This window comes from Bolinopsis microptera, chromosome 9, assembly GCF_026151205.1.
Source record: "Bolinopsis microptera isolate Bmic1 chromosome 9, MBARI_Bmic_1.0, whole genome shotgun sequence".
Taxonomy (NCBI): Eukaryota; Metazoa; Ctenophora; class Tentaculata; order Lobata; family Bolinopsidae; genus Bolinopsis; species Bolinopsis microptera.
The window spans coordinates 16298464-16324706 of record NC_087080.1 but is presented as its reverse complement, the minus strand read 5'-3'; the positions used below and the strand labels follow the sequence as shown (position 1 = coordinate 16324706).

Sequence of the window (26243 nt, the reverse complement as noted above, 5' to 3'; positions counted from 1 at the left end):
ATTGGTATTCGATTTCTGATTATTTCTCTAGGAATATGATTATTATATCTCAATTTGGCTTTAGGTAGGGTGCCCCGCTAAAAGAACTGGATTCTTCCAGGAAGCATCCCGTGCACAGAGCTTGGTCTACATATATATTAAATTATTAACCATTCATTCTGTATGTGCACGAAAATTTATTTCAATCAATGTTATAACTGTTTCTAGTTGTGATCCAAGGTTGATAGCTAAATGATATCATATGAGATCGTTTTAACTTTATTGGTTTCTAATCTATCTAGTACTTGGCTAAATCTTGGAAAGATTTAATAAATGCTTTTTGCATGCTGCTTTTTGTTGGAATCACAACTTCTTCTAGATAAGAATATGAGTCAGCTCCATTCAGTTCTTGTTTCAGTTGAAGGTGACTGGTGTCCTGTCCCAGACTCTGGTGTTCAGGAGAATCATCAAAGTTGTTACAAAAACGACAGGTTTCACCACTGTTTTCACCCATGATCTTCTGGATACCAGCAAAGAATGGTGAGCTGCCGTGAATATAATCAAGGACATAGAAACCTTGACGAAATCACTATCAACAATTGATGTTGATAAAATGAAAGAGTCGATCCAGGTGATCCAAAACCTCGACCTTCACATGCAACACCTGCTAACCAATGAACATGGTTTGAAAGACCATCAAAACCGAGTCAAAAACATAGAAGACCATTGTAAAGGAGAACTAAGTGAAGATGTAAGTGGTGTCAAAAAGGCTATTAAAGACCTTCAGAAACAAATCACAGATCTTTCCACCAAAGGTCTTGTCTCATCTACTGCTCCCAAGCTTGACACTGAGAAATTGATACATGATATCATAGACCAGCTTGATGAACATACTCGGCAGGAACCGCATATTTCTCTTGAACTGAAGGGAATCAAGCAGTCTCTAGACCAACTATCTTCCCAACAGACGACAATTCCTCATGATCAGCCATCATCTGGTTCTGCATTAAATGATAAGCACCTTCTATCAAAGACCACCTTTAAACATGAGGAAAAACCTGTGGTAGACACCGTGGAAGAATTCATCGACAGTGATGCTGAATCAGACCTTCTCCAATACTGCGAATCTCTTCAGTTCAGTCAGGAGAATGGGCATTCAGTATGTTCTTTTGGAGAGAAGTACAAGTATAGCGGATCCAGAGATGAGAATAAGAAAACCGTGGAGATCCCTGATAAAATTGCTGCACTTGTCCTGAAAATCAATGAGGAGTTCTGTGCAGAAGGAAACCCTGTAATGAATAGCGTGTTGATCAACCGCTATGAAGAAGGCGAGGGTTATCTGCCTGAACATTCAGACAATGAACCGGTGATACATCCAGAGTCTAGCATATTGACTCTTTCCATTGGAGGTGAATGCAAAGTCCTCTTCACTGAAATGAACAACCCAGTTCACACGCACAAGTGTACTCCAAGATCAGTTTACAGGATGACCAGAAGGAGTCAGGCTCACTACAAGCACTCTATCCAGAAGGGGTCAGTCACTGGTGCAGTACGATATAGTTTCACCTTCAGATCAATAGATGGAAAGAATCGTGCCAGTACTTGTATCTTCTCTGATTCAAATGGAGCAGGTATGAAATTTGGAGAGGATCACAAAAGGAGCTTTGGTAAGTGGCTGCCTGGTCGGAATGTTTGGACTCCTACAATAGATGACATTAACCCATATCTTGCATGTGGATACAAGAACATTGTTATTATGTGTGGTATAAATGATGTTAGAAGACCATCTGTTAAATCTCAGCGTGAAATTTTTGCTATATTTAGTCATCTAGAATTCAAGATTGAGCAAATTCAAGAGGCCAATCCAACTGCCCAAGTATTTCTTTGTCCTCTTTTACCAACTCGAAATGCTGATTTAAATAGGAAAGTTCTTTACTTTATAGAACTTATTCGTCGTGAGCTACTCCCCAAAAACTTTGGTGTCCAGTTCGTTGATGGCTTTGATGACTTCCTTGACAATAACACTGGCTTACTTTGCCTAACCTTGTCCAGGGAGTTTGACAGATATGGCCGAACGGATTACCTGCACCTTAATTGGAAGGGAGTGGCCAAACTTGCTACTTTAATCCGTAATACTGTCCTTGTTAGGATGCATGGAGGGACTGATAGGAGGAAGAGGGGGAGGAGGGACGGTAAGGTTGGTTCAACACTTTATTCTCATGCCGCCGGAGGACAGCCTCATGTTGAAGGCTATCAGCCTCCAGCATGAATGTTCTTAAAAAAGAGGTCTGTGCCCACTGTCTAAAAAGTATTTACTTAGGTCAATCTATAATTGAATGCTACCACTGTAATTGTCCCATTCACTCTAGATGTTTTAACACCAGTGACAAACAAAATAAAAAAGTTGACTTGTACTGCAATAATTGTATCCACCTAGCAGTAAACCGTTATAACCCATTTAAGCTTCTGAATGATGACAATGATGACAACACTGATGCAGATGATGTAATACGTAAAATCTCTGAGGTACTTGAAAGCTGTGACTCATATTCTGTAAAAGACATAAACCGCACCTTTGCTAACGAATTACAAGTGCAAAACTCACTAATATTTCAAAATCTTGATGGCAACAAATCAAACTTTGACTCGCTGGCAATTGAAATAGCTAGGTTTACTAACAAATTCTCTGTAATTGGTCTTGCTGAAACGAATGTAGGCCCTGAAATGAAAAACTTGTACGAACTCACAGGCTATGAGAGCTTCTATCAAGAGTGCTTCTATGAGTAAACCACGGTGTTATTGCAAAAAACCATGACAAGGGTATCAGACCTATATTAATCTAAGAGACGACACAAAACGAATCATCATACAACAAATTTTAAAATCCTGCGGCACAGGATCCTGTTGTTTTCCTACTCTACCTCTCCCAAACCCCTCTCTCCTTCTCCTCTCTTCAGGTTTATTCTTCAATTTAAAAAAAAATTAGATAGCAGATATATTTTCTTTTAAATGAAGTAATGGCATTATACATTGTTTGTTATCGTATGTATGTTGTGTATAGTGTTTGCTGACTGGGTATATGCTGTATATTTTGGGGCTCACGACGTCTCGTCCCATGGGTGGAGTTGTAGGCTGAGTATGTGTTCAAATCTCCTTACTTCGTATGGTGAAACATTGAAAGGTTTGCCTTAGCCTTTGGGACGAGTGTTTGCCCACCGGGGATCCAAATATATGATTATCATGGACATTACTTTGACACATAAACTAATCAAACGACTTTAATGATTCCAGAAAATTTTACTAACTGCATTTAGCTAGTTTATAGTAAATACACACGATCGCAGAATAGAGGAGCACAATTGGGTTCCTTGTTCTGCGACTGTGTTTCCTCGGTGGGCCGACAGGTTTTTGTTGTGTAGTAGTGCTGGGGAAAAAAACGCTTTAACTATCAATGAGAGTACAAATTTTTAATTCTTGACCTTAGTGCCACAGTTTCTGTGGTAAAAACAAATTTATAGTTAAACGTTATATATTGTAGAAGGGCATGATTTACTCACATCACTAAGCATCTGGATGGATAATTAGCACACAAAGATAAACTGACCTTTAAACATGACCACCAGCTATACCACGTAACCATAGCTCCGAAATAAATAAATTGCTCTACATAGAAACATCTGGCCTGATCCTATCACATTGTGGTCCCCAGGGGTTCGGTAAAGCCCTTACAGGCAACTGGGTCCTTTTACCAGCCACAATAAAATTGATCATGCCAGTACTGTCATAAACTGTAACCAACCATTTAAAAATTAGATATCTTTTGCTAAATTTTAAATTTTAAGTCATAGAGCAATCTTCTCAATTTTAAAATTTTTAAGAATTATATTTTACCCTAACTATGATGTGGTGGCATTTCATACTTAACTAAATTTCAACTTTGAAAGTAAATAGATTATTAGTGACAACAAAATTATAGTTTAAGACATCCATTCTGCATTGTGTTTCCAATATTAGAATTTATGATATGTATTGATTGAATAATTGGTAATAAATTTAACTTTTGTTTTATTAACTTTTGTTTTATTAATCCATTATTCCTCTGTCTAGATATTTACCTGTGTTGTGCCCGTTAATGAAGTTGTTCTTGTCTAGAAGCAGGTCACTCTTCTTGATCTTATATAGTGATTACACAGATTATCTTAGTCTCCTTGCTGACCCACCAGAAAAAGAAGAGAATTTACCAATGAACTGTTTTTGGACGTTTCGTTGATAGTTCTACACATTTTTAAGTAAAAATTTGTTTGTTATAAATTTTTATACATAAATGATGAAAGTCTATACAAATTGCAAATAAAAGCAATTTAGGATGATTTTTGCATACCAATCAGTGACATATAACAGTGCTGGGGCGCTTTTTTCTCAGATTGCAGTATTTTAACGAAAATTCGATTTGGCAGTCAAATTTACCATATTATAATAATATCATGTCCAAATTAATATTCGGTCGACGAACAAAAATTGGGGTACAAAAAAGCATTATTTTTAATCAAGTTTATTTGGATATATATTTATTGATTGATTGTGTATTGAATTGGTGATAAATAATAAAATGTGAAAACTGGCCACAGGCCTAAATATTACATATCAATCAAATACAATTCATTAATGTTACCAATATTAAAAACTATCCAAAATATCTAAAAAAGTATTCTCTAGCCAAAGGGCTCAATATTTAAATCTAAATCTTCAATATTGTCTGGTTTATATTGCAACTTGGGCCCTCTGTCCCCCCTTATCGAAATAACTGTTATAAATAATAAAATTGTCTTTTCTCAAAAAATTATCTTTTCTCTCCTTATATTACCTGGGGACCTCAGGCTATCATGTTCATAAACATATGAATAGAGATTAGGCGGAATGACAGGCTGAGCGCGACCCAGTAATCCTTATAGGACATTTCTATGCAACATTTTGTAGAAGCTTAAAACTTTTCATACAAATGAATTTATGCTGACTATATCGGTTTACACTTATTACATATTACTTTAAGATTTAAAACGAAAATCGGTGGTTTTAAAAAAAAACACCATATTTTCGGACTACCAAAATTTAAGTCACCATCATTATTTTCCCCAAATACTTGTAGGTTTATAACCTACCAGGACGTGCGCCGAGTTGGACTTGTTGACGGTACTGTCTTATTTCATATTTGGAACAAATATTTTACGAGTATCACCCGTTAACCAAATATTAAACATTTTTCACGTATTTTCTTTAATTATGACTTTGTTGATTCACTATCGATAAAGTAAGTTTAGTTACAATAGCCGCCTATTCTAGTTACAATAGCCGCCTATTCTGCGGTCTATAGATTTTAATATTAGGACAGTATTATTGCTCTATCCAGTGTCCAGAGCCTTTGCGCTTGCAATAGCGCGCGCCCGCCTCCCGGCGGTAAAAACTTGAACTAAACGATCTAAAAATATAGCTCATGCTGAAAATAATTTTCTACTGAAAATTTTACTACCAATACTTTGTCATACGTTGTATGACCCGCCGCGCACGAGTGCGCGGCTCCCCCTGTATCGCGATACATCGTAGAAACTCTACACCATAGTGAAACGACCGTGGGGGTCACGACGTGATACAACCAATACTGCCATATTTCGAAAATTGGACTTACTTCCTTTTCTGGAAAATATTGTACCTAGCCAAAGTTATCGCTGATCAATGCCAAATATAAACAATTAGGTTAATCTAAATTGCTTTTTGAATAATAGTATGTCCATTATTATTATTATAAAGGGTCTCAATAAGAGGTCTCGACTGCCTAGGCGTCAAACCTTGGCAGTCGGTAGTTTTCCTCTGGCCCGGGATCAGCTGACCCTAGGGACCAGAGGGTAAAGGTGTAGAGACTATGTGTATCTACAAATCTTTCTAGGTTGTTTTTACAAGAGACAGGGCTTGCTACGCAAGGGAAGAAACCGGGAGAAACAATCACAAATTATACAAATAAATATTATAAAACCTAGCAAAAAGAAATTCAAACAATCCTACACTACTACAAATGTTTATTACATACTACAATGTAATACACGATAAATAAATGCTGTATAATCAAGAAACAGGGCTTGCAGGGCAAGGGACGGAACACAGGGACTGGCTACAGAGTGTATAAAACAGTGATTCAGCAAGTACCCATTGGGTATTGCTGAATCTGACCCACAAAATACCACAATCAATACAAGAATATACAATATTTAAACAAACACCATGTTTATACAAGAATCAGGGCATGCAGAGCAAGAGAAGAAGAATAAGAGAAAAACTCCAACACATGTATACCCCTTAGTCCTGTAAATAACAATAATTACTTGTACACAAAGCTGTATTTAATATAAAATACATAACAAATACACAGTCTACCCAATATACGGGTTAAAAATTGTATAAACAAGAGACAGGGCTTACATAGCAAGGGAAGAGATATAAGAGGACCAGGTAAAAAGTGTTTATTACAGTATCCAGTGAAGAATAAACTAAATATAGAGTATCTACAGTGTATTATACTCTCAAGAATATCATATGTCTAAGACCATCCTGAGAATTCTGGCTGATCCAAGCAGAGCTGTCTTCTGGAGATTAGAGATGCTCAGATTGCAGTGGACTGCGTCGAGGTGTTTACGAAAGTTAATGGTGATAGTTCCTAATGCGCCTATCACCACAGGGACGATTGTGACCTTTCGTAAATTCCAGTTCTTCTTAATTTCTCTTTTTAGGTCTTGATATTTCAGTATCTTTTCTTGTTCTCTATCCAGGATCCGGGTATCTCCTGGGACTGCAACGTCAATGATGGTTGCTGCGTTGGTTACCTTGTCTACCAGGAGGAGATCCGGTCTGCAGTGTTCGATAACGTGGTCCGACTGGACATGGAAGTCCCACAATATCTTGACTTTTTCGTTCTCCAGCACCTTCTCTGCCCGGTGTTCGTACCACCTTTTACTGCGTGGGAAGCCGTATTCCTTGCACAGACTCCAGTGCAATGCGGCAGCTACTTTGTCATGCCGACACTTATATTCTGTCTGTGAAAGTTTTGGGCACCCACTCAGTATGTGGTCTATTGTCTCGTAATGATTTCTGCAGAGTCTGCAGAGGGGAGAAGAGCCAGGTGTTTTGTCAATCCTGTGCTTCACATAATTCGTCCTAAGTGCTTGGTCTTGGGCTGCTATCAACAATCCTTCTGTCTCCTTCTTCAAGTCTTGTTGAGTGAGCCAGTTCCAAGAGGTTAACGGGTCCGCTATACCCATCATCTGCCTTGGGAACTGTCCGTGCATCACTTTAGCAGTCCACTTCTCCTTGCGGATTTCCTCGCGCTGTGTTCGGTCGATATCTTTCTCTATCTCTTCACCCAAGAGTATCTTGTCTTTGACAAAGTAGTCCTTCAGAGCAATCAGTTCTGGGTCTCTACTTCTCACCACATAAGTGGTGAGTGCATTCTCCTCTCTCTTTACGACTTCCTCTATACTATGTAGCCCACGGCCACCCAGTTGACGGCTTACGTATAACCGATCAACATCTCCTTGGGGGTGGTGAGCTCCATTTATCCTCATCAGTTTCCGGGTCTTGACATCTAAGGCTTTGGTCTCTCCAGCATTCCATGAGAGAATTCCAGCTCCATATCTAACAACAGGTACAGCCCAGGCGTTAATTGCTTGTATACTATTCCTGCCATGAAGCTGGGATTTTAAAACCTTTTTAACTCTTCTGATATACTCTTTTGTAACCAGTGCTTTCATCTCTTTGTGCAGTATATCATTGGCTTCTAGTATTCCCAGATACTTATAGCCCTCGTCCTCCAACTCATGGATCTGTTCACCTGTGGGTAGGGAGATGCCTTCGAAAACGGCTCTTGCTCCCTTCTTCACCTTCACCACGGCACATTTCTCTAGCCCGAATTCCATTTTTATGTCACTACTGAACTCTGCTGTGGTATTAACCAGTGTTTGCATTTCGTCTTCACTCTCGGCATACAACTTGAGGTCGTCCATGTATAGCCTATGTGACACTTTAGGTCGACCTCCCTTCTCCAGAGAGTATCCTATGTCATGCTTATTCAAAAGAATGGACAGGGGTATAAGACTCATGATAAAGTGAATAGGTGATACTGAGTCTCCTTGGAATAGACCTCTATTAATTTTAATTCTCCCAAGGGAAACTTTACCAAGCATCAGGTTAACATACGATTGTTTGAAGGAGGCTTCAAACAGATCTATGATGGATGAAGAGATACCACACATGGTCAAACAAGACAGAATCCAAGAGTGTGGGACGCTATCATACGCCTTCTTGTAGTCTATAAACGTCATGTTCAGGTTCCGCTTCCTTCGTTTACAGTTCTTCAGAATGAGTTTGTCTATCATTAACTGTTCTTTACATCCTCTGCTCTTCTTCTTGCACCCTTTCTGCTCAGGGGGGAGGAGTTTTTGCTGGTCTAAATGGTTGTATATGGAATCTGAGATTAGACCAGTGAACAGTTTCCACATAGCTGATAAGCATGTAATAGGTCTGAAATTGCCTGGGATGGGTCCTTTGGAGTGGTCCTTTATGAGCAGGTACGTGCGTCCCAATGTCATCCAGTCAGGGATATCAGCGTTGGTTAGGCAATTCATAAGTTGATCTGCAATCCTATTGTGGAGTTCTTTAAAGTGCTTTATCCAATAAGCATGCAGTCCGTCTGTACCAGGAGAGGACCAATTGGTCATTTTCTTCACTCTATCTGCAATCAGGGTGTTAGTTATAACAAACTGTCGCTGTTCATCTGCTGAGGCTAGTGCTGTTCTGACATCCGGTAACCATTCAGCATCACTGTTATGTTCAACCGGCTGCTCCCATATGTTCTTCCAGAACTTCAAACAAGAATCCTTGTCAGCCTCAGGGTGGGAGATATCCTGTTCTTCAGGGTTTGTTTGAAGGTTTCTGTAGAACTGCCTCTGGTTGTTTCCAAACAACTTGTTCTGGTGGTATCGTTCGCATCTTTTATTAAATCTCTTTATCTTAGCTGCTTTTGCACGAAGACGTTGCTTGAGCTCCTCAATGATGCATGATATACCCTTTTTCTTCAACAGGGGGTGACGTCTGTTGAGCCCTTCTAGTATTTTTTGTTTAAGGGTAATACCTTTCTTCTTCTCCTCAAGATAAGAGATGTCTTTCCTCACCTGGGTAATCTTATCTTCGATTCTTCTTTTCCATAGCGGAGTTTTCCGCTTCTCTGCATTCTTATTTGCAGGTTTTTCACCAAGTCTTTCGCTGACTAAATGTGCTCCTGCAAGCAATAGAGTGTTGGTTTCAGTGATTGAAGAAGTAGGAATCTCTGCTATACATGAGTTGATGAGGGATGTTTCCTCCATAAGCTTCTTTCTGTTCACATGTCTCAGGGGCTTGGTTTCTATCACTGAAGGGTCTTCTAAGAGGGTTTTTAGCCGCTCAATGATTGCCTCCTTGTCAAAATCAGGTACCGTTGCGGTGGGGGTGAGTTCTTCGGCGGCAACAGTTGGGATAGTTGCATCCCTCAACGTCCTGATTGCTTGGGAGACTGTGGGTAGAGCTTGAGTTGTCGTTGTTGGAGCCTCTTCCACTACGCTAGGTGGAAGGGTACCTCGAATCTCCAGTAGTTCTATGTCTGAGAGGAGATTATTATTTCTGATTGACCTTGCTTGGTCTGCCAATCTTTGTTCTGTACAAGTGAAGAGTCCGGCATCATCCCACAGTGACCGGAGTCTCCTTCTGTAACCAGAGCGGGATGGTTGGCTCTGGTAATACAGTGTCATGAGCTGTATGTTGTCCTCCTTGCTCCACGTGTGACGAGTGGAAGTCTCAGTGCGAGCCTTCCTCTCACGGCGAGCTGGAGGGGCGATGTTAGGTTGTTGATCCTGCTCTGACCCATTAGTAGGAAGAGTAGGAGAGTTTGTAAAATTTGGGAGAGAATTCATATCATAACTGGGGGACTTGATATACCCCCTAATTATTATTATTATTATTATTATCAAACATGTCAATCTTACAAATGTCAACAATCCTAAAATAATTTAGAACCTGAACGTGATCCTTTGTAAGATTATATGTCCCAAAAGTCAAATTGACTTGTACTCAAGTATAAAATCGAATAATTTACTCCAATAACCACGGTTACTAGCAAGTTCTCTCAAATGAAGAATATCATCATACGACTCCAGCAAGATGAAACGCTTCCAGAGGTCAACCTTCAGGTGGTGTAGGAGGTTACGTCTGTGAGCCCCGAGTCTACCAACTTCACTACACATCTCGACAGCAAAACACAGAGCAGCTTGAGCTGGTGATTTTTCATCGCTCCTCAGTATGTGTCCTAGCATCTTCCACCTAGATAACTCAGCACGCTCGGACATAGGGGTAGAGTTACTCTGTTTGTAGAGGGTATCTTTGGACATCATACTGCGTGGCCAGCTGACATTCATGATCTTTCTGAGGTGGTTACGGTGACATGCATCTAGTTTGTCCCAGTACGATTTAGGCATTCCCCAGCAACTAGAGTTATACATGAGGATAGATACTACTTGGGCCTCATAGACCTTCAGCTTCTTCTGTAGGGGGATCTTACTCTGGCACCAGACCTTCTTGAAGTTCTGGAATGCTACATTGGCTAACATGATTCTTCTGGTGACATCTTTCCTACTTTCTAGCAGAGAACCCAACAACTTGCTACTGCACCATTCTTCATTCATTCTAAGGGGTTTACCATCATCCATGACCTCATCTTTCCCAGCTATGTAGACGTGTACAAACTCTGTCTTTGATTCATTAATATTCAGATTCCACTCTTTGAACACCTTAGTAGCGATAGGGAGGAGGGCTTCTAGAGTATCTTTGTCTTCACCAAGATAGTCGATGTCATCAGAGTAGGCATCTTCTTCAGGCATGCCGCTAGGGTTAATAGGAGGGGTTGGGCGCAGCGTCACGGCACGCAGGTGGTAGCAGGCACCAGCTAGAGTGATTGTGAAACAGAGCCCTGAAACACTATCACCTTGGGGTCCTCCGTTGGTGCTGATGAATTCAAGGGAGGTAGCGTTGTTGACTCGCACCTTGATCTTGGTGTTGCTCAGGAGGAATCTCACTAGTCTGATCTCATCTCTTGTGCACCCTGCGTCCTCTAGGAGGTTGAGCACAGTCTGGCTTCTGATAGTATCGAAGGCACTGGACATGTCTAGGCCCATCTTGTGGAAAGACCACTCTCTTTCTTTTACGATGCTGATCAACATACAGTGACACCATACCAGGTCTCCACAGCTTCTCTTCTGCTTGTAGGCAGCTTGCCATGGACCTGTGTAAGCGTCTACCTTTGCTTCAATTCTCCTGAGTGTAATGAGGGATAGCAGCTTACGAGCACAGTTACATAATGTCAGGGGTCTGAGGCTTTTCAGTTCACCAGGAGTCTTGCCAGGCTTTTGAAGAGGGGTGATGTAGTATGTCCATATTTGGGCAAACCCACCAATTTTGAAAGATTTGAGTGTATAAAGTGATATAACTGATCGATATTTTGATAAAAAGAAACTTGATCTAAAATATATACCTAAACAAAATATTCTTTGCGATTAACAGCTCAATAAATGCTCATCATATTTATGTTTTGTGACTAAAATACATCCAGCGTTTTTTGGAAATCGACCACCAAATTTTTGTTGAGGCCTAAATGAAAATTTTGATCACCAACATAAAATTGAAATGTAATTATACATCGATCCTGAAAATTTCATGCGAAAATATCGATCGGCTGTTAAGTTATAATCTTTTTTGGAAATCGCAATCTAAAATTCCGTTTTTAGTATCTTTTGATAGGAAGTTAGTCCAGCTACTTCTTCCTATCACAAATCATTTACTTTAGAAAAGGAAGTAAGTCCACGGACTTATTTCCTTATCTCAGAAATTTTTCAAGATTTTCTCAGAAAAGAAAGTAAGTTCGGACTTACGTCCTTCTCTTAGAAATTATTTAAGAAAAACCGAACATAATGTTTCTCAACTGGTACGTACTTCCTTGAGACTGCATGCGACAACGTCTCCAACATTAATATGTAGCTTAAATGTTGTAGAGAATTTTATACTGAAAATTTGTATACCAATATTGCCATATTTCGAAAAATTGGACTTACTTCCTTTTCTGGAAAATATTGTACCTAGCCAAAGTTATCGCTGAGCAATGCCAAAGGTTGGTATTTTTTGACAATCAAATAAAAAACTTGTAAATGACTATTTCAAAATTCTTTCCAATCGATCTCTTCTAAATGATCCTTATAACATATCCTGATAGGGTAATTGTACAAAATCTGTTGTAGAAGATAGATTTTTAGACTAGATTTTCAGGGCACGATTGAAATTATCTCACACAATAAAATTTCACATAAGCGCTAACCTTTGACCAATGGCGGAATGAAGATTGAAGGGCCCCTTGCTGACCCAACTATGCCGAGGGGCGCCACCTTAGGAGGCGCCAAATCGTTGTTTGTGGGACAATTTGACTTACTAGACTTAGCATTTTACTCCAGAAACTTTTTAGAGAATTTACCAGCATATCCTCTAAAATCAACTAATTTTTCCAATTCCAAAGTGCCAGCCCTTTCAATTCTAGGGGTTGCCCTCTCCATCTCCATCTCCATCTCCCTCTCATCTTCTACTCAGTGAGAGCATTTACGTCTAAATTTTTATGATATTCCTAATATTTGTTCATAATTTCTGAACCGATATTATAATAGAAGTGCATGATTTTGATATTAACCAACTAATAATTGTCCATCAATTCTAAACTAATATAATCGAAGTGAATGGTTTAAATATTTGCATACTAAGCTTGAAGTCCTGCTTGAATGACTTAAATACAGTATATTTTTTGGGTATATCTTTAATGTCGAAGTTCACCATGTCATTGAAATTTAAAAGAAAATACATTTTTATTTACAGCTCCATGAAACGATAGAAACATGACAACTCCAAGTGAACTAAAAAGGATTGAGCAGGCAAGAGATTATGTTCGAGATCCTCACAACACTTCTCAAGTATGGGCATTGATGACTGTCACTAGCGACAGCAAGCTTAAACTAGCCAGGAAAGGAAAAGAATATGACGAATTATTCCAGTATCTCGGAGAAAATGACATGTGTTTTGTCTACATTAAGATAATTACCGGCGACGAAGTAAGCCGACGAGAAAAGTTTGTGTTAATCACTTGGGCTGGCCCAGGAATTTCTGCGGTGAAAAAGGGTAAAATGCTGTTGCCTCGTTCAGAGATTGACAATATTTTCGAACAGCGTGCTAAAGTTATTGAGGCAAATGATCTGTTAGAGTTAGATTATGAAAAGGTAAAAGAAATATTGGTAAAATCTGGGGGTGCAGATTATGGAAGTTCAACTTCATAGGACATATCATCGCGGATAGTGGTCTTTCCTGCTTAATGGCCCAAAATAATTTCAATTGTAAACGTCAGATGTTGATCTAAAATCATTTTAATTATTCATATTATCATAATCAAGATTTAACTTTTGATAGTACTACAATAATATCAATTATAGCCTTTGTTGGAATCAATTGGCTATAGTTATTAATGAAGACCGCAAATTTCGATCATTTGTCAGTGTATAAAAAAATAGGTAAATTGTAAATTGACTATTAAACGAATTTATTTGTCTCGATTAAATGCAATTTTCCACATATCTTCCATTATATTTGTATATGAGAAGCGATAGAATGAAAACTTCTCGATCAATATTGGCAGCATTACACTACTGTAACGATGGGTTAAGCATGATTAATCATAATCCAAGGCCTAGACCTTAATAAATTAATTGTTGGTAGCTGTGATGGGCTCCTCGTGCAGAAATGCATGAATATCTTCCTCCTTGCTGACACTTGTGTGAGCTTGGAGAAGCATCATGAGCTGGCGTTGCCAGGTAACTGGCTATCCCGTGAATAGAAGCTTGTATTAAAAATGTCAGTCATTTGTTATTACATACACTTAATGCATATATTAATAGATTTGTCATTATTGCATTGTCGCTACCTAGTTTTATTATTATTATTATAAAACAGGATCTTACCGACAAAAATGATTCTTAAAAATACCTTAATGCGGTAAACTAGTTTTATTGAAAGACAAATAGTGCCTCCTTTTTTAAATGAATCTAATGCAAGCTGATGCGTGCAGAATGAATCTATCGAACCTATTTGATATACAGTAAACTAATATGATCATGATAAAAGTGATGAAAATAAATATAATTCAGTAATATGAAGAGTCTGAAACCAGTCCAGTATGGGTGTTCAAATGATATGAAGAGACGAAAGAGAACGCTGAGTCCCACTAAAGTGAGGTTCGAAGACTTGCCTACTCTCAAGCAGAAAGGCTCCTTCAGGTGACATATACAGATATTCAGCATCCCTTTAAATACCTACACTTGTTTAAAAAGTGGATATTACTATTAGGTCAACTTTGTAACTATATGCCACATACATTTTAAGGTTGTGTTGGATCGTTTCATGACACAGCGACATCAACTGAATACAGTGAACACACGACAGAAGCTGTTAATGTTCTGTGGTTGAACGTGATATTGTTAATTAGAGAGCACTTGCAAGGATTTGAGATAATGAATGCGATGTTGTTACATTGAAACGTACAACAATTCCTTTCCTGATAAGAACCTTTTACCTTGTCGCAATAAACGGGATCAATACAAATTTTGCCCCAGAAACATTAAAAAATACATAGTTAGAATTTTCTTGTGAATGTATTGAACATCAGAACTAAGAACATGAATCGAATAATTTTGATAACGTAGCCGTATAGCTGTATAGAATATAGATCTGTATAGATCTATATATGTCAAAAGGTGAGATCCGATCTACCTGCAAGGTGCAGACAACATACAATTTTGTGCAGATGGGATTTATATCAGTTTGTTCACAAAAATGTGTAGATGTGCAGTTACAATTACTGCTCTTGTGTAGATGTGCAGTTACAATTACTGCTCTTGTGTAGATGTGCAGTTACAATTACTGCTCTTGTGCAGATGTGCAGTTACAATTATTGCTCTTGTGCAGTTACAATTATTGCTATTGTGTGGATGTGCAGTTACAATTATTGCTATTGTGCAGTTACAATTATTGCTATTGTGCAGGCAACAAGGTTACTAGTTTATGGTTTTTTCTACCCATGAAATATTCACAGGTATTCTTTTTGTATCAAGTCAGCCAGGTAGTTCAATTTTTGTCAGCTGCTGAGAATAAGGCAGCTAACGAGTGGACGTTTGGACGTATTGTGAATTAATACAGTATATTAATAGCCGCAACTTACCTGTACCTGTACCTTTATGATTGAGTATTGTGAATTAATACAGTATATTAATAGCCGCAACTTACCTGTACCTGTACCTTTATGATTGAGTAAGACACTTCATAAGTTGTAATATGATATTGATTATAAATACTTTTTACAATTTTTAATCTAACTCTTATTTTACTTCGGACATTCCAACAACCACATTGTTACACAACTTGTGCAACCAGTCAATTACAGGAAGCCGAAGGATTTATTTGGCCAGTTACGGTTAAGGGGGGGGGGGGGGGGGGGGGGTTCACCCTGATTTTTTTGTGAAACTTGGTTTCGAGATAGCAGTTGACCAACAAACTAGGACCAGTGACCGAACTTTTGAGGGGGTCCCGGACCCCAACCGCCACACGGTGCCCGCGGGGCAGCCACGCCCATATTTGGTCCAAATTAGGCCCAATTTAGCAAAATACCCTGAACATGCCCAAAATCCAGATTTTAGGTGCTCTACTTGTAGCTAGTGGTTCCCTGAACTCGTATATGAATTTTCATCAAGATTGGACAAAAAATGACTGAGTTATGAGCAAAAAACCATATGACCATATTTGGGCATACGCACCAAATTTGATCGATTTTGGCCCATAAATTGGTCAAATATCAATATTTTTGAATGAAACCAACTTTATATGGAAGGTAAGCCTATACTACACATTATCTATGACTAGAAAGCCCGTGGTAACAGGGACGAAGCTAGTAGTATTCTTTGAAAGAAAATTTTAATCGCATCATAAAATATCCATGATCTCAACCGAAGATACAGCCGATTTAAATATAAAACACTTTAAACACAACGTAATTACCACAAAACCGATCAAAATGACGTTAAAACAATCTTTGCACGTGCATGTGTGCATTAAAACACCGTTGCTATGGAACCTTTTGGTTGTTACCTAAATTCCTATTTTTCATCAAATTTGCACGTGGGTGGTCGTACATACATACAGCAGAAATAATTCTCTGAATTATAGTAGAGATTATCAGCTCAGTATCTACATAATTGTGGATTCTATAATCAAATAATCGCAAAAAATGAACAAAATTGCCCATATCTCAGTTCGCGATATTTGCAAAACTGACTTCGCTCAAAACAATAGAACTCAATAGGGTTTCAATATTTTTTCATGAAATTTTTAGAATCAACGTAGAATTGTCTCATGACCTTAAGTTTTGGGACAGAATTTTGAGTTAGGCCTTTAAAAAAATTTGGCGGCCAAATTCCAAAATTTGCACTGCTAAATTTAGAATTATGGGCGTGGCTGCCCCGCGGGCACCGTTTGGCGGTTGGGGTCCGGGACCCCCTCAAAAGTTCGGTCACTGGTCCTAGTTTGTTGGTCAACTGCTATCTCGAAACCAAGTTTCACAAAAAAATCAGGGTGAACCCCCCCCCCCCCCCCCCTTAAGGCCAGAGGGGGGGGGGTAAGGGGTCAAAAAATTCTACCAAAATATTATTTTCTAAATCGATTTAATTTTGAATGACAAAAACATTGCCGCTATTCACATATTTGTAGCTGATTAACTTTATTTTATAATTGAGGTTAACCAATTTTCGCAAAATTGACTATACAACATTGAGGTTAATAAAATTGAGGTTAATATTTTATTCCACGCCATAATTTTTCGTTATTTCGGTCAGCAAATGTAAACTCTAAATTTTAGGTTCATAATTATCAGAAAAAGTAATATCCAAACGTGATTAAATGAGGTTAACCTCGTCTTTTAGATATAGCGAGAATAGATCAAATGATAGAGTTACTATTTTCATCGTAAGTTTACGGTATACACATTTCTAAATAGATGACGTGTCGATTGACTTTCTTTTATCTTGGGAAAATGAAAAAAATGAGGTTAACCATCACATTTTGGTACCGTAGGGAGTATACATACGATTCTTACTTATGTTATGTACCACAATATCGAAGTGAGGTATCTATTGGTATCACAATGCCTACAACTATAATCACGTGACAAAGGTGATTTGAACTGACCATATTTTAGTAGAAGATTTTACCCGTAAATGGCTAAAAAATGAGGTTAACCTCTCATTTTTTGAATATCTGACCAGTCAATTACATGTTAACCTCAAAAACTTAATCGTTATACTGTGCAAATGTTTTACTAAATATATAATAACATATTGATAAACCAATCCCACTATTATATGGTCTAAAGCGAGGTTAACAACCAAATTTTAAGCAGTTAGTGTTTACAGGAAGTCTTGGTTAACCTCATTTTTTACAATACAAGGACATTAACTACTGAAAGTGGCTAAAATCATTTAGGGGACGGCCAGGTCTGATCAAGCAAACGTTATTAAGTGTATAAAAAGTCCTAACTAACGAACTGTGATACATTCCAGTGAATATTCAAAATTTTGAAAACACTAAATTGCATCTATCTCAAAACACATTTTGTGACTTTCAGTTCCTTAGTTGAGAAAACCAGCCACTCCCCGATATTAAGATTTGGTACAGTGGTTCCTTGGACAACTATCTAGATATTAGATGCAGCGATTTTTTTTATTTGACTCGTTTCTCGAATTATGAGGTTAACCAGCTAAATTTTCCGAATTTTTGACATGGTTAACCTCATAATTCGAGAACTGAGTCAAATTAAAAAAATCGCTGCATCATAAATGAGGATAATTGTCCAAGGAACCACTGTACCAAACCTCAAGATCAGGGATTGGCCGGTTTTCTCAACTAAGGAATCGAAATGTCAAAAAAGTTACAGCCGTTTAAAGTTCCAGTTTAACATGTAATTACAGGTAAACCTCAAAATTGAGCGCGCGATATCTCAGAAGCGCAAGGTCAGATTTTGATCCGGTTTTTTTTCTTTTTGCTCGTCTCCAGTAGCTATTATCAAATATGCAAAAACTACAAAAGTGCCATTTACCCCCCCCCCCCCCTCTGGCCTTAAGGTAGTGTGTAGTTACCATACTTTCTTCGCCTTAGACTTTGCTGCAATATGCAGCTCCTCATTTAACCCTCACACCAGGTTTCTCGAGTATTTTGCTATGTGGTCCGGGGGGGGGGGGGGGTTGCATAGATCACTCTGAATCCTTAGCTGAGCGTCACCGACCTGCACCCCATGGGTGGTAGCTCGCTGGGAATCGAACCTGTTACCTCGCGATTAACAAGCAAGAAGATTTACCAACTGAGCCATTAAACTTGAAAAGGGATGAAATCTAACATTCTTGTTATGGCCCAAATGAAGCAAATTTGGGGTGGTTTCATTTCAGCTGCTTTTGAGAGATGATGCGATGTCTTATAAACATATTGTGTATATTGATCAGGACGCTAGCAAGGGCGATGAAATGGGGATGTGCTATGCGGAATATTGGTCAAAAATATACAATGGATCCAGATTTGGAAGTACATGAAGCTTACCAAGGGGTAAGCAAGTTATTAAAAAGTGATTTAATGAATATTACAGTTTATACTGTCAGTGCAGTAGAAATGTCGCATACTGACTATTGTAAGATAAGATATTATTTCGTTAATTAAATAAAGTTTTTAACTGATTTTGTATTTACAGATTTTTGGTCATTACGGTGGACGTGGACTCGACCGATTTAGAAAGCTAGTAACAATGGTTCGCATTTTCAGCTTATATTTTTTAAGTAATGAGTGGAGGCAAAACTGATGCATAAATGATGCATGAGTATTGAGATTTGAGTAGTACATCAGTTTTACCTCTACTTATTTCTCTACCTATCATACAGCTCGCATCTAATTAAGATATTATCTTAATCTCATATGAAATGTTTTGTCAATGAAAAACCCAAGGTTTGTCGTATGATAAGGGCGATAAATGTGTTCCGGCAACATGCCCGAGACACAGGCCGGCCAGTGCATGTGGAGAGGCTAGCTCATGATGGGGGGTTCAGTTCACAAATACCTCTCCATCCACTGTCATTCGATCCCAAGCTGTATTCCCCTAAAGAATTCCAGGTATTTGTTTTGCAGTTTGTACAACGTGATTTCTATCAAAAGTGCTTTTTACTGGATAGAAGAATGCGGCCATTTTTAATTTTTGTCATAGCATTATTTTTAGTCGATATTATTATTATGCTCGACTCGTTATATTTTATAACAAATTTTGTATCCCAGTATCGTATGGAAAAAGAAGCAAGGAATGTTTTGCAATCCCCCTGGATGACAAGGACCGAGGAACAAATTCGTCATGTTTGGGTCGCTCTGAGGCATCTCAAGGAGTTTAGAAATATGACTAAATCCATGCAGATCATCATGTCCAGATATGCTAGATACGAAAAGTGAGATTTTAGTAATTATATGTTATGTATACATTTTGCACCCCCCCACCCCCCCCCCCCCCCCCCCCCCCCCGGGGGGCCGGGGGGGGTGCAACTTGGTGAATCATCATTGTCCATCGGGGTGCAGCTGCTCAAATTATCTTTAGGGGTTAGAACTTTAGAAATCGAGATATAATTTGATGGTATGCCAGGGTAGCAATCCGCTTCTGTCCGCGCCTTCCGTGTGGGAGGGGGGGAGAGAGGATTTGGTTGTCCGTTGCTAGTTGGTTAAGCTTAGTTATTGCTGTACTGGTGCTTTTAGATTTTGGTACTGCCCATATTATTGTTGTTTGGGTAACTATCTAAGAATTAAGATACGTTCAACGTTGCAGTAAAATGGTCGAATCAATTATAAATTATTATTATGCACGGATTCTAGTCAATCATGTTGTGAGGGTTGGGAGCTGAAATGAGATATGAAAATGAATTGGGTCGGGAAATTGAGCGGCCGTCCGCAAAATAATTTTTTGTTCATATTGGTCCACCAATGTTTAAAACTAAAAGCCGAGCTAAAGCTATCATACTGGTATCACTCGCTAAAATAACTAATGAATTCAACTTAAATAATCATTCAGACATGGCAAGAATCGTACAATAGTCCGAAGAGGAGATCCTGGAAGGCATTACTATTTTATATATTCCGGTCAAGTTGAACTAAGAAACAGCAATACTATGGCCGATGCAATGGATGAAAAAGACTTACCCAAACTCGGCACCGGGCAAGATTTTGGGGTAAGTTCAACCAAAATTTTGGGGGTGAACACATATTTGACAGTTTTGGCATATTATATGCGGTTTACCTGTAATCAGTAGCAGTAAAACTTAAACTTAAAACTGGCCACTCCTACACTGGGACCTGAAACATGAGGTTTACTATATATTATACGTCTATATAAAATAAAACAACAAATTCATTGAAACTCTGCTCCCTGCTCCTGTTTAAGGGGGCAGGGGGGGGGGGTCTTCATGGAAATTTTCTCAAAATCGACTTTTTAGTTGTTTCTGATAGAGGGGAGTAATATCTATCAGATGCTTTTAATCCCGTGGAAAAATATCGTTCCTAGCCGAAATTATTGCCGGTCATAGGTCAGCGCGTGTGTGTAATTGTATTGCGCGAGCGATTTTTGATCGCGTGCCCTGAAAATCGAGTCTAAAAATCTATCTTCTCCTACATTTTTAGAGCAAACACCCTGAAACTTTCAGGATATGTTCTAGGGATCATTTAGAAGAGATGAGCTGGGTAGAATTTTGAGATAGGCCTTTAAAAATTTTTTATTCGATTTTGAAAATCGTGGACCTCGAAAAATCATCAAAAAACGAGGTCCAAGATTTTCAAAATCGAATACACAATTTTTAAAGGCCTATCTCAAAATTCTGCCCGGCTCATCTCTTCTAAATTATCCATAGAACATATCCTGGAAGTTTCAGGGTGATTGCTCAAAAAATGTAGGAGGAGATAGATTTTTAGACTCGATTTTCAGGGCACGCAATCAAAAATCGCTTGCGCAATACAATTACACTCACACGCTGACCTATGACCGGCAATGATTTCGGCTAGGAATGATATTTTTCCACGGGATCAAAAGCATCTGATAGATATTTCTCCCCTCTATCAGAAACAACTAAAAAGTCGATTTTGAGAAAATTTCCATGAAGACCCCCCCCTGCCCCCTTAACTTATTGAGAGCGTTATCCCGCAGCACGTAGCACTGTTACACATGGAGAGGAGGACAGCTACTGTAGTGTGCACTGAGGAGACGGAGTTTATTGTGCTGGACAGACGCGGAAATGGGCGGGCTGTCTACCGCGCACTTCTTACGGAGCACAAGAGGAAGTGCAACTTCCTTAAGTTGGTATTTTAACCATTACACTGCTTATAAACAATTTTATCAAGAACGTCCACGTCGCATGCTATGTATGCAAGTACTAGAACAAGTTCCGATTCCATTCTGTTGATTTATATAATATATCACCAGGACATTGGAGATATTCCAGGATTTAGATGAAGATGCGTTTAGAAGTCTGACAGACCATGGTCGAATAGCTGATTATCTTCCTACATCTCTAGTTGCTACAGTACAGAGTCACCACCCCCACATCTACGCAATTGTGCAGGTTTACCTATTTAATAATACTTACCTTACGGGCTATGGTTTTTCACGGTTCAATCTGATTGATTGATTGAAAGACCTCAGCTCGAGGGCCGCCCATATAAAGGCTTTGAAAAGGTTAATTATGTATATATAAGTAATCTTTAAAATAATCATATTGCACCAGTTGTTTCTGTTGCTGTTCGGTGAGGATTTTCTAGGTAGCAATTTGTTCCGTTTTTAATGTATCAATTGCACCAGCCGCTGCTTTACACAAGTCTAAATTAATGTCCATTACCTTCAATAAATTCTCTACAAATTTAGCCAATATGTTTTCTTTGACTTCATCAATACTGAGTGATTCTTCTGTATTCTGAGTTTTCGAGGCCGTAAAGTAGATATCATGTCCTTCTCAAGTTTATGTAAATCAGTTACCGTAAAATTCATCATACAATAAGGTGAGTTGTACAGCTAGTCGTGTAAAAGCTGATAAGAGAACAATAAAACTGTCGCAAAAGCTAGAATAAATGATTGTAACTGTCATCTTAAAAGGTTCGCCAGACAAACTACAGTAGATACTGTGTAAACTATAAATATATAAATATATAATAAATAAATCACAAATAATAAATGACGTTCTGAGACCGTACACTTAGTTGCCTTTTTGTGAGACCAGGAACAGTCTTTTGACCCCTAGGTCCCCCACAGTTCTGGCAGGTTCAGTATTAACTTAACAAGAGAACCCTTAGGTCCCTCGCAGTTCTGGCAGGTTCAGTATTAACTTAACAAGAGAATAGGTTCCCTCACAGTTCTGGCAGGTTCAGTATTAACTTAACAAGAGAACCCCTAGGTCCCTCACAGTTCTGGCAGGTTCAGTATTGACTTAACAAGAGAACCCCTAGGTCCCTCGCAGTTCTGGCAGGTTCAGTATTGACTTAACAAGAGAACCCCTAGGTCCCTCGCAGTTCTGGCAGGTTCAGTATTAACTTAACAAGAGAACCCCTAGGTCCCTCGCAGTTCTGGCAGGTTCAGTATTAACTTAACAAGAGAACCCCTAGGTCCCTCGCAGTTCTGACAGGTTCAGTATTGACTTAACAAGAGAACCCCTAGGTCCCTCACAGTTCTGGCAGGTTCAGTATTGACTTAACAAGAGAACCCCTAGGTCCCTCAAAGTTCTGGCAGGTTCAGTATTAACTTAACAAGAGAATCCATAGGTCCCTCACAGTTCTGGCAGGTTCAGTATTAACTTAACAAGAGAATAGGTCCCCCACAGTTCTGGCAGGTTCAGTATTAACTTAACAAGAGAACCCTTAGGTCCCTCGCAGTTCTGACAGGTTCAGTATTAACTTAACAAGAGAATAGGTCCCTCACAGTTTTGGCAGGTTCAGTATTAACTTAACAAGAGAACCCCTAGGTCCCTCACAGTTCTGGCAGGTTCAGTATTGACTTAACAAGAGAACCCCTAGGTCCCTCGCAGTTCTGGCAGGTTCAGTATTGACTTAACAAGAGAACCCCTAGGTCCCTCGCAGTTCTGGCAGGTTCAGTATTAACTTAACAAGAGAACCCCTAGGTCCCTCGCAGTTCTGACAGGTTCAGTATTGACTTAACAAGAGAACCCCTAGGTCCCTCACAGTTCTGGCAGGTTCAGTATTGACTTAACAAGAGAACCCCTAGGTCCCTCACAGTTCTGGCAGGTTCAGTATTAACTTAACAAGAGAATCCATAGGTCCCTCACAGTTCTGGCAGGTTCAGTATTAACTTAACAAGAGAATAGGTCCCTCACAGTTTTGGCAGGTTCAGTATTAACTTAACAAGAGAATCCATAGGTCCCTCACAGTTCTGGCAGGTTCAGTATTAACTTAACAAGAGAATAGGTCCCTCACAGTTTTGGCAGGTTCAGTATTAACTTAACAAGAGAACCCTTAGCCTAGGTCCCTCGCAGTTCTGGCAGGTTCAGTATTAACTTAACAAGAGAATAGGTCCCTCGCAGTTCTGGCAGGTTCAGTATTAACTTAACAAGAGAATAGGTCCCTCACAGTTTTGGCAGGTTCAGTATTAACTTAACAAGAGAACCCTTAGCCTAGGTCCCTCACAGTTTTGGCAGGTTCAGTATTAACTGAACAAGAGAACCCTTAGCCTAGGTCCCTCGCAGTTCTGGCAGGTTCAGTATTAACTTAACAAGAGAATAGGTCCCTCGCAGTTCTGGCAGGGTCAGTATTAACTTGGCAAGAGAACCCCTAGGTCCCTCACAGTTCTGGCAGGTTCAGTAATAACTTAACAAGAGAACCCTTAGGTCCCTCACAGTTCTGGCAGGTTCAGTATTAACTTAACAAGAGAACCCCTAGGTCCCTCACAATTTTGGCAGGTTCAGTATTAACTTAACAAGAAAACCCCTAGGTCCCTCACAGTTCTGGCAAGTTCAGTATTAACTTAACAAGAGAATAGGTCCCTCGCAGTTCTGGCGGGTTCAGTATTAACTTAACAAGAGAACCCCTCGCAATTCAGTATTGACTTGTTCTCTTAGCAATAAGAAATTGTTCAGGCTGTACAGTTCATTATCTCGAATTTTGCCTCGTTAAAATGAATGTTTTTCTCCTGCTAATATGAATATGTCTCAAAGTGCCTCCAAAAATGTGGCTACTCTGGAGGATGACCCCCCTTGCATGGGCCATTCGGAGCACTTTTAGAAAAAAAAAACATTCATATCCAAGTCTAAATGGCTTTTAATAGAAGTTGGAGATAAAAAAGCACCCAAAATCATGTTTTTAAACTTTTTCACAGTACTGTGAAATTTGTAGATCCTCCTACAGCGCGCGTGAACCTAAGGACAAATTACTATAGAAAGTAAAAAGTTTTTCAATTACCGTGACAGAAAGAGTGGCCGCGCGTGTGTAGTTCGCACGCCGCGCAAAGAGATTCCTTTAATTGTCCGAATTTATGCAGAACCTGCCAGTGTTAAAAGTTAAATTTGATCATAGCGACCAAGTATATAATCAAGGCGAAGACTACAACATCTTAAGTATCCAAGGCCAGCAAAGCTTACCAACAAATTAAAAACTAGACTGGATATCCAAATTTTGCTGAACGTTAAACGTGTAAATGAGTAATTCGGCTTTTACTAATTCGCTCTCCCAAAAATCATGATCATCACGTGAATTTGGTTTTTATGGTTTTGCAGCCGAACAAAACGGTTTTACATAAACCCTAATCCGGATCCCAACCCTAACCATAATTAAGTATAACCCCGCGCGAAGCTATTTATAACCCTAGCCACAACCTTATTACCTGGGGTCCTTACAGTTACCGGGCGGCGCTCAGCTTATCATTCCGCCGAATCTCTATTCTTTATGAACATAATAGCCTGGCGTCCCCAGGTAACTGGGGTCCTGGGGACTTCGTGTTTTACTAGCCTGTCACGTTCGACCAAAACATTTTTCTGCCCATAACTTAATGGGTGATACTCGTAAAATATCTGTTCCATATATTGAAATATATACCGTCGACGAGTCCAACTCGGCGCGCGTCCTAGTACGGTAGGTTGTAAACCTACAACCCATAACTCTCCAGTCTCCACACAGGAGGGCAAAAGTGCAAAGAAACTGTTCATGTTAATTGACGATGTCAATTCATCGCAGCTCGGCGAGGCACAGTAGCGCATCTCGCCGATCTAGCGAGAAGCATAATTGAGTGCGCGGCGCACAGTAACGCATCGCGCTACAAAACACTGCTACAGACCGTTTAAGTGTCGATTGACGATGTCAATTGTCAACCCTTCGAGATCGTTTTGCGAAGCAAACATGATAGTTCGCGTCGAAGCGGTGAAGTCCTCCAAGTTTAAATGTTAAGAACATACAGAAAAGGTCTGAGTAGAGGTCCCCAGTCTAGTAGCGCGCGCCAGGTCAGACTCACTGCTGTAGGTTTATAACTTACCAAGACGCGCGTCGAGACGCCGAGTTGTATACAAATATTTTACGAGTATCATCACCTGTTAAACTTAAGGTCAGTGCCTTGCTTTTTAAAACTTTATTTAAAGAGAGGCTGGGCCTGCTATGTCTTGGCCTTGCTACACGTTGTATACCTCTCGTGCACGCCGGCCGGCCGGCCGGCGAGAGAGCGGCCGGCGCTCGAAAGGGGTTACAGCGTGTGTCAAGCTATGTCATATGATTATGTGCTACTGCTAGTGCTAGTCTATTTTTCGCTTCGCTCACGCATACATGAATCTCGAAAAGAGCGACGCGCATAGGGACATGCGTGTCGACAGGCACGCATTAGTGCATTAACAATTGACAATGGACAAGGCAATGATATAGAAGCCCGACGCATTCCGCGGACAGTCCGTTTTATAATTTCTGACATGATGGCAAGCATATCGTTGACGGATGTTACTCGTCTAAATTTCTTCGAAGTAGCGCGCGCCGCTTTCTTCTCGACGGCACGAGCTACGAAGTAGCGCGCG

General features: G+C 39.5%; 3 protein-coding genes across 5 annotated transcripts in view; 2 read left to right on the top strand and 1 right to left on the bottom strand.

Moving 5' to 3' along the window:
- The window catches only part of LOC134820752 (uncharacterized), a 54574-nt gene that overhangs the window by 19701 nt on the left and 8630 nt on the right, over positions 1 to 26243 (top strand). For 2 of the 3 annotated variants that reach the window (XR_010160916.1, XM_063831340.1), the window contains exons 2-9: positions 14283 to 14411; positions 18678 to 18777; positions 18920 to 18976; positions 19171 to 19335; positions 19495 to 19658; positions 20273 to 20429; positions 21398 to 21546; positions 21674 to 21812. Coding sequence is in view for 2 of the 3 variants with exons in the window: in XM_063831340.1 (XP_063687410.1) it covers positions 14287 to 14411; positions 18678 to 18777; positions 18920 to 18976; positions 19171 to 19335; positions 19495 to 19658; positions 20273 to 20429; positions 21398 to 21546; positions 21674 to 21812 (1056 nt within the window). In the remaining variant the exon portion in view is untranslated. Of the gene's footprint in view, positions 1 to 13413; positions 13950 to 14282; positions 14412 to 18677; positions 18778 to 18919; positions 18977 to 19170; positions 19336 to 19494; positions 19659 to 20272; positions 20430 to 21397; positions 21547 to 21673; positions 21813 to 26243 lie in introns of those variants that run through there. The other variant, XM_063831341.1, reaches the window with a different exon arrangement.
- LOC134821231 (uncharacterized) lies at positions 6561 to 7326 on the bottom strand. The gene has a single exon (XM_063831928.1). The coding sequence runs from the start codon at positions 7311 to 7313 to the stop codon at positions 6561 to 6563; it is 753 nt and encodes a 250-aa protein (XP_063687998.1). The 5' UTR covers positions 7314 to 7326.
- LOC134821439 (coactosin-like protein) lies at positions 12984 to 13418 on the top strand. Its single transcript, XM_063832181.1, has one exon. It carries the CDS (start codon positions 12984 to 12986, stop codon positions 13416 to 13418), a length of 435 nt encoding a protein of 144 aa, XP_063688251.1.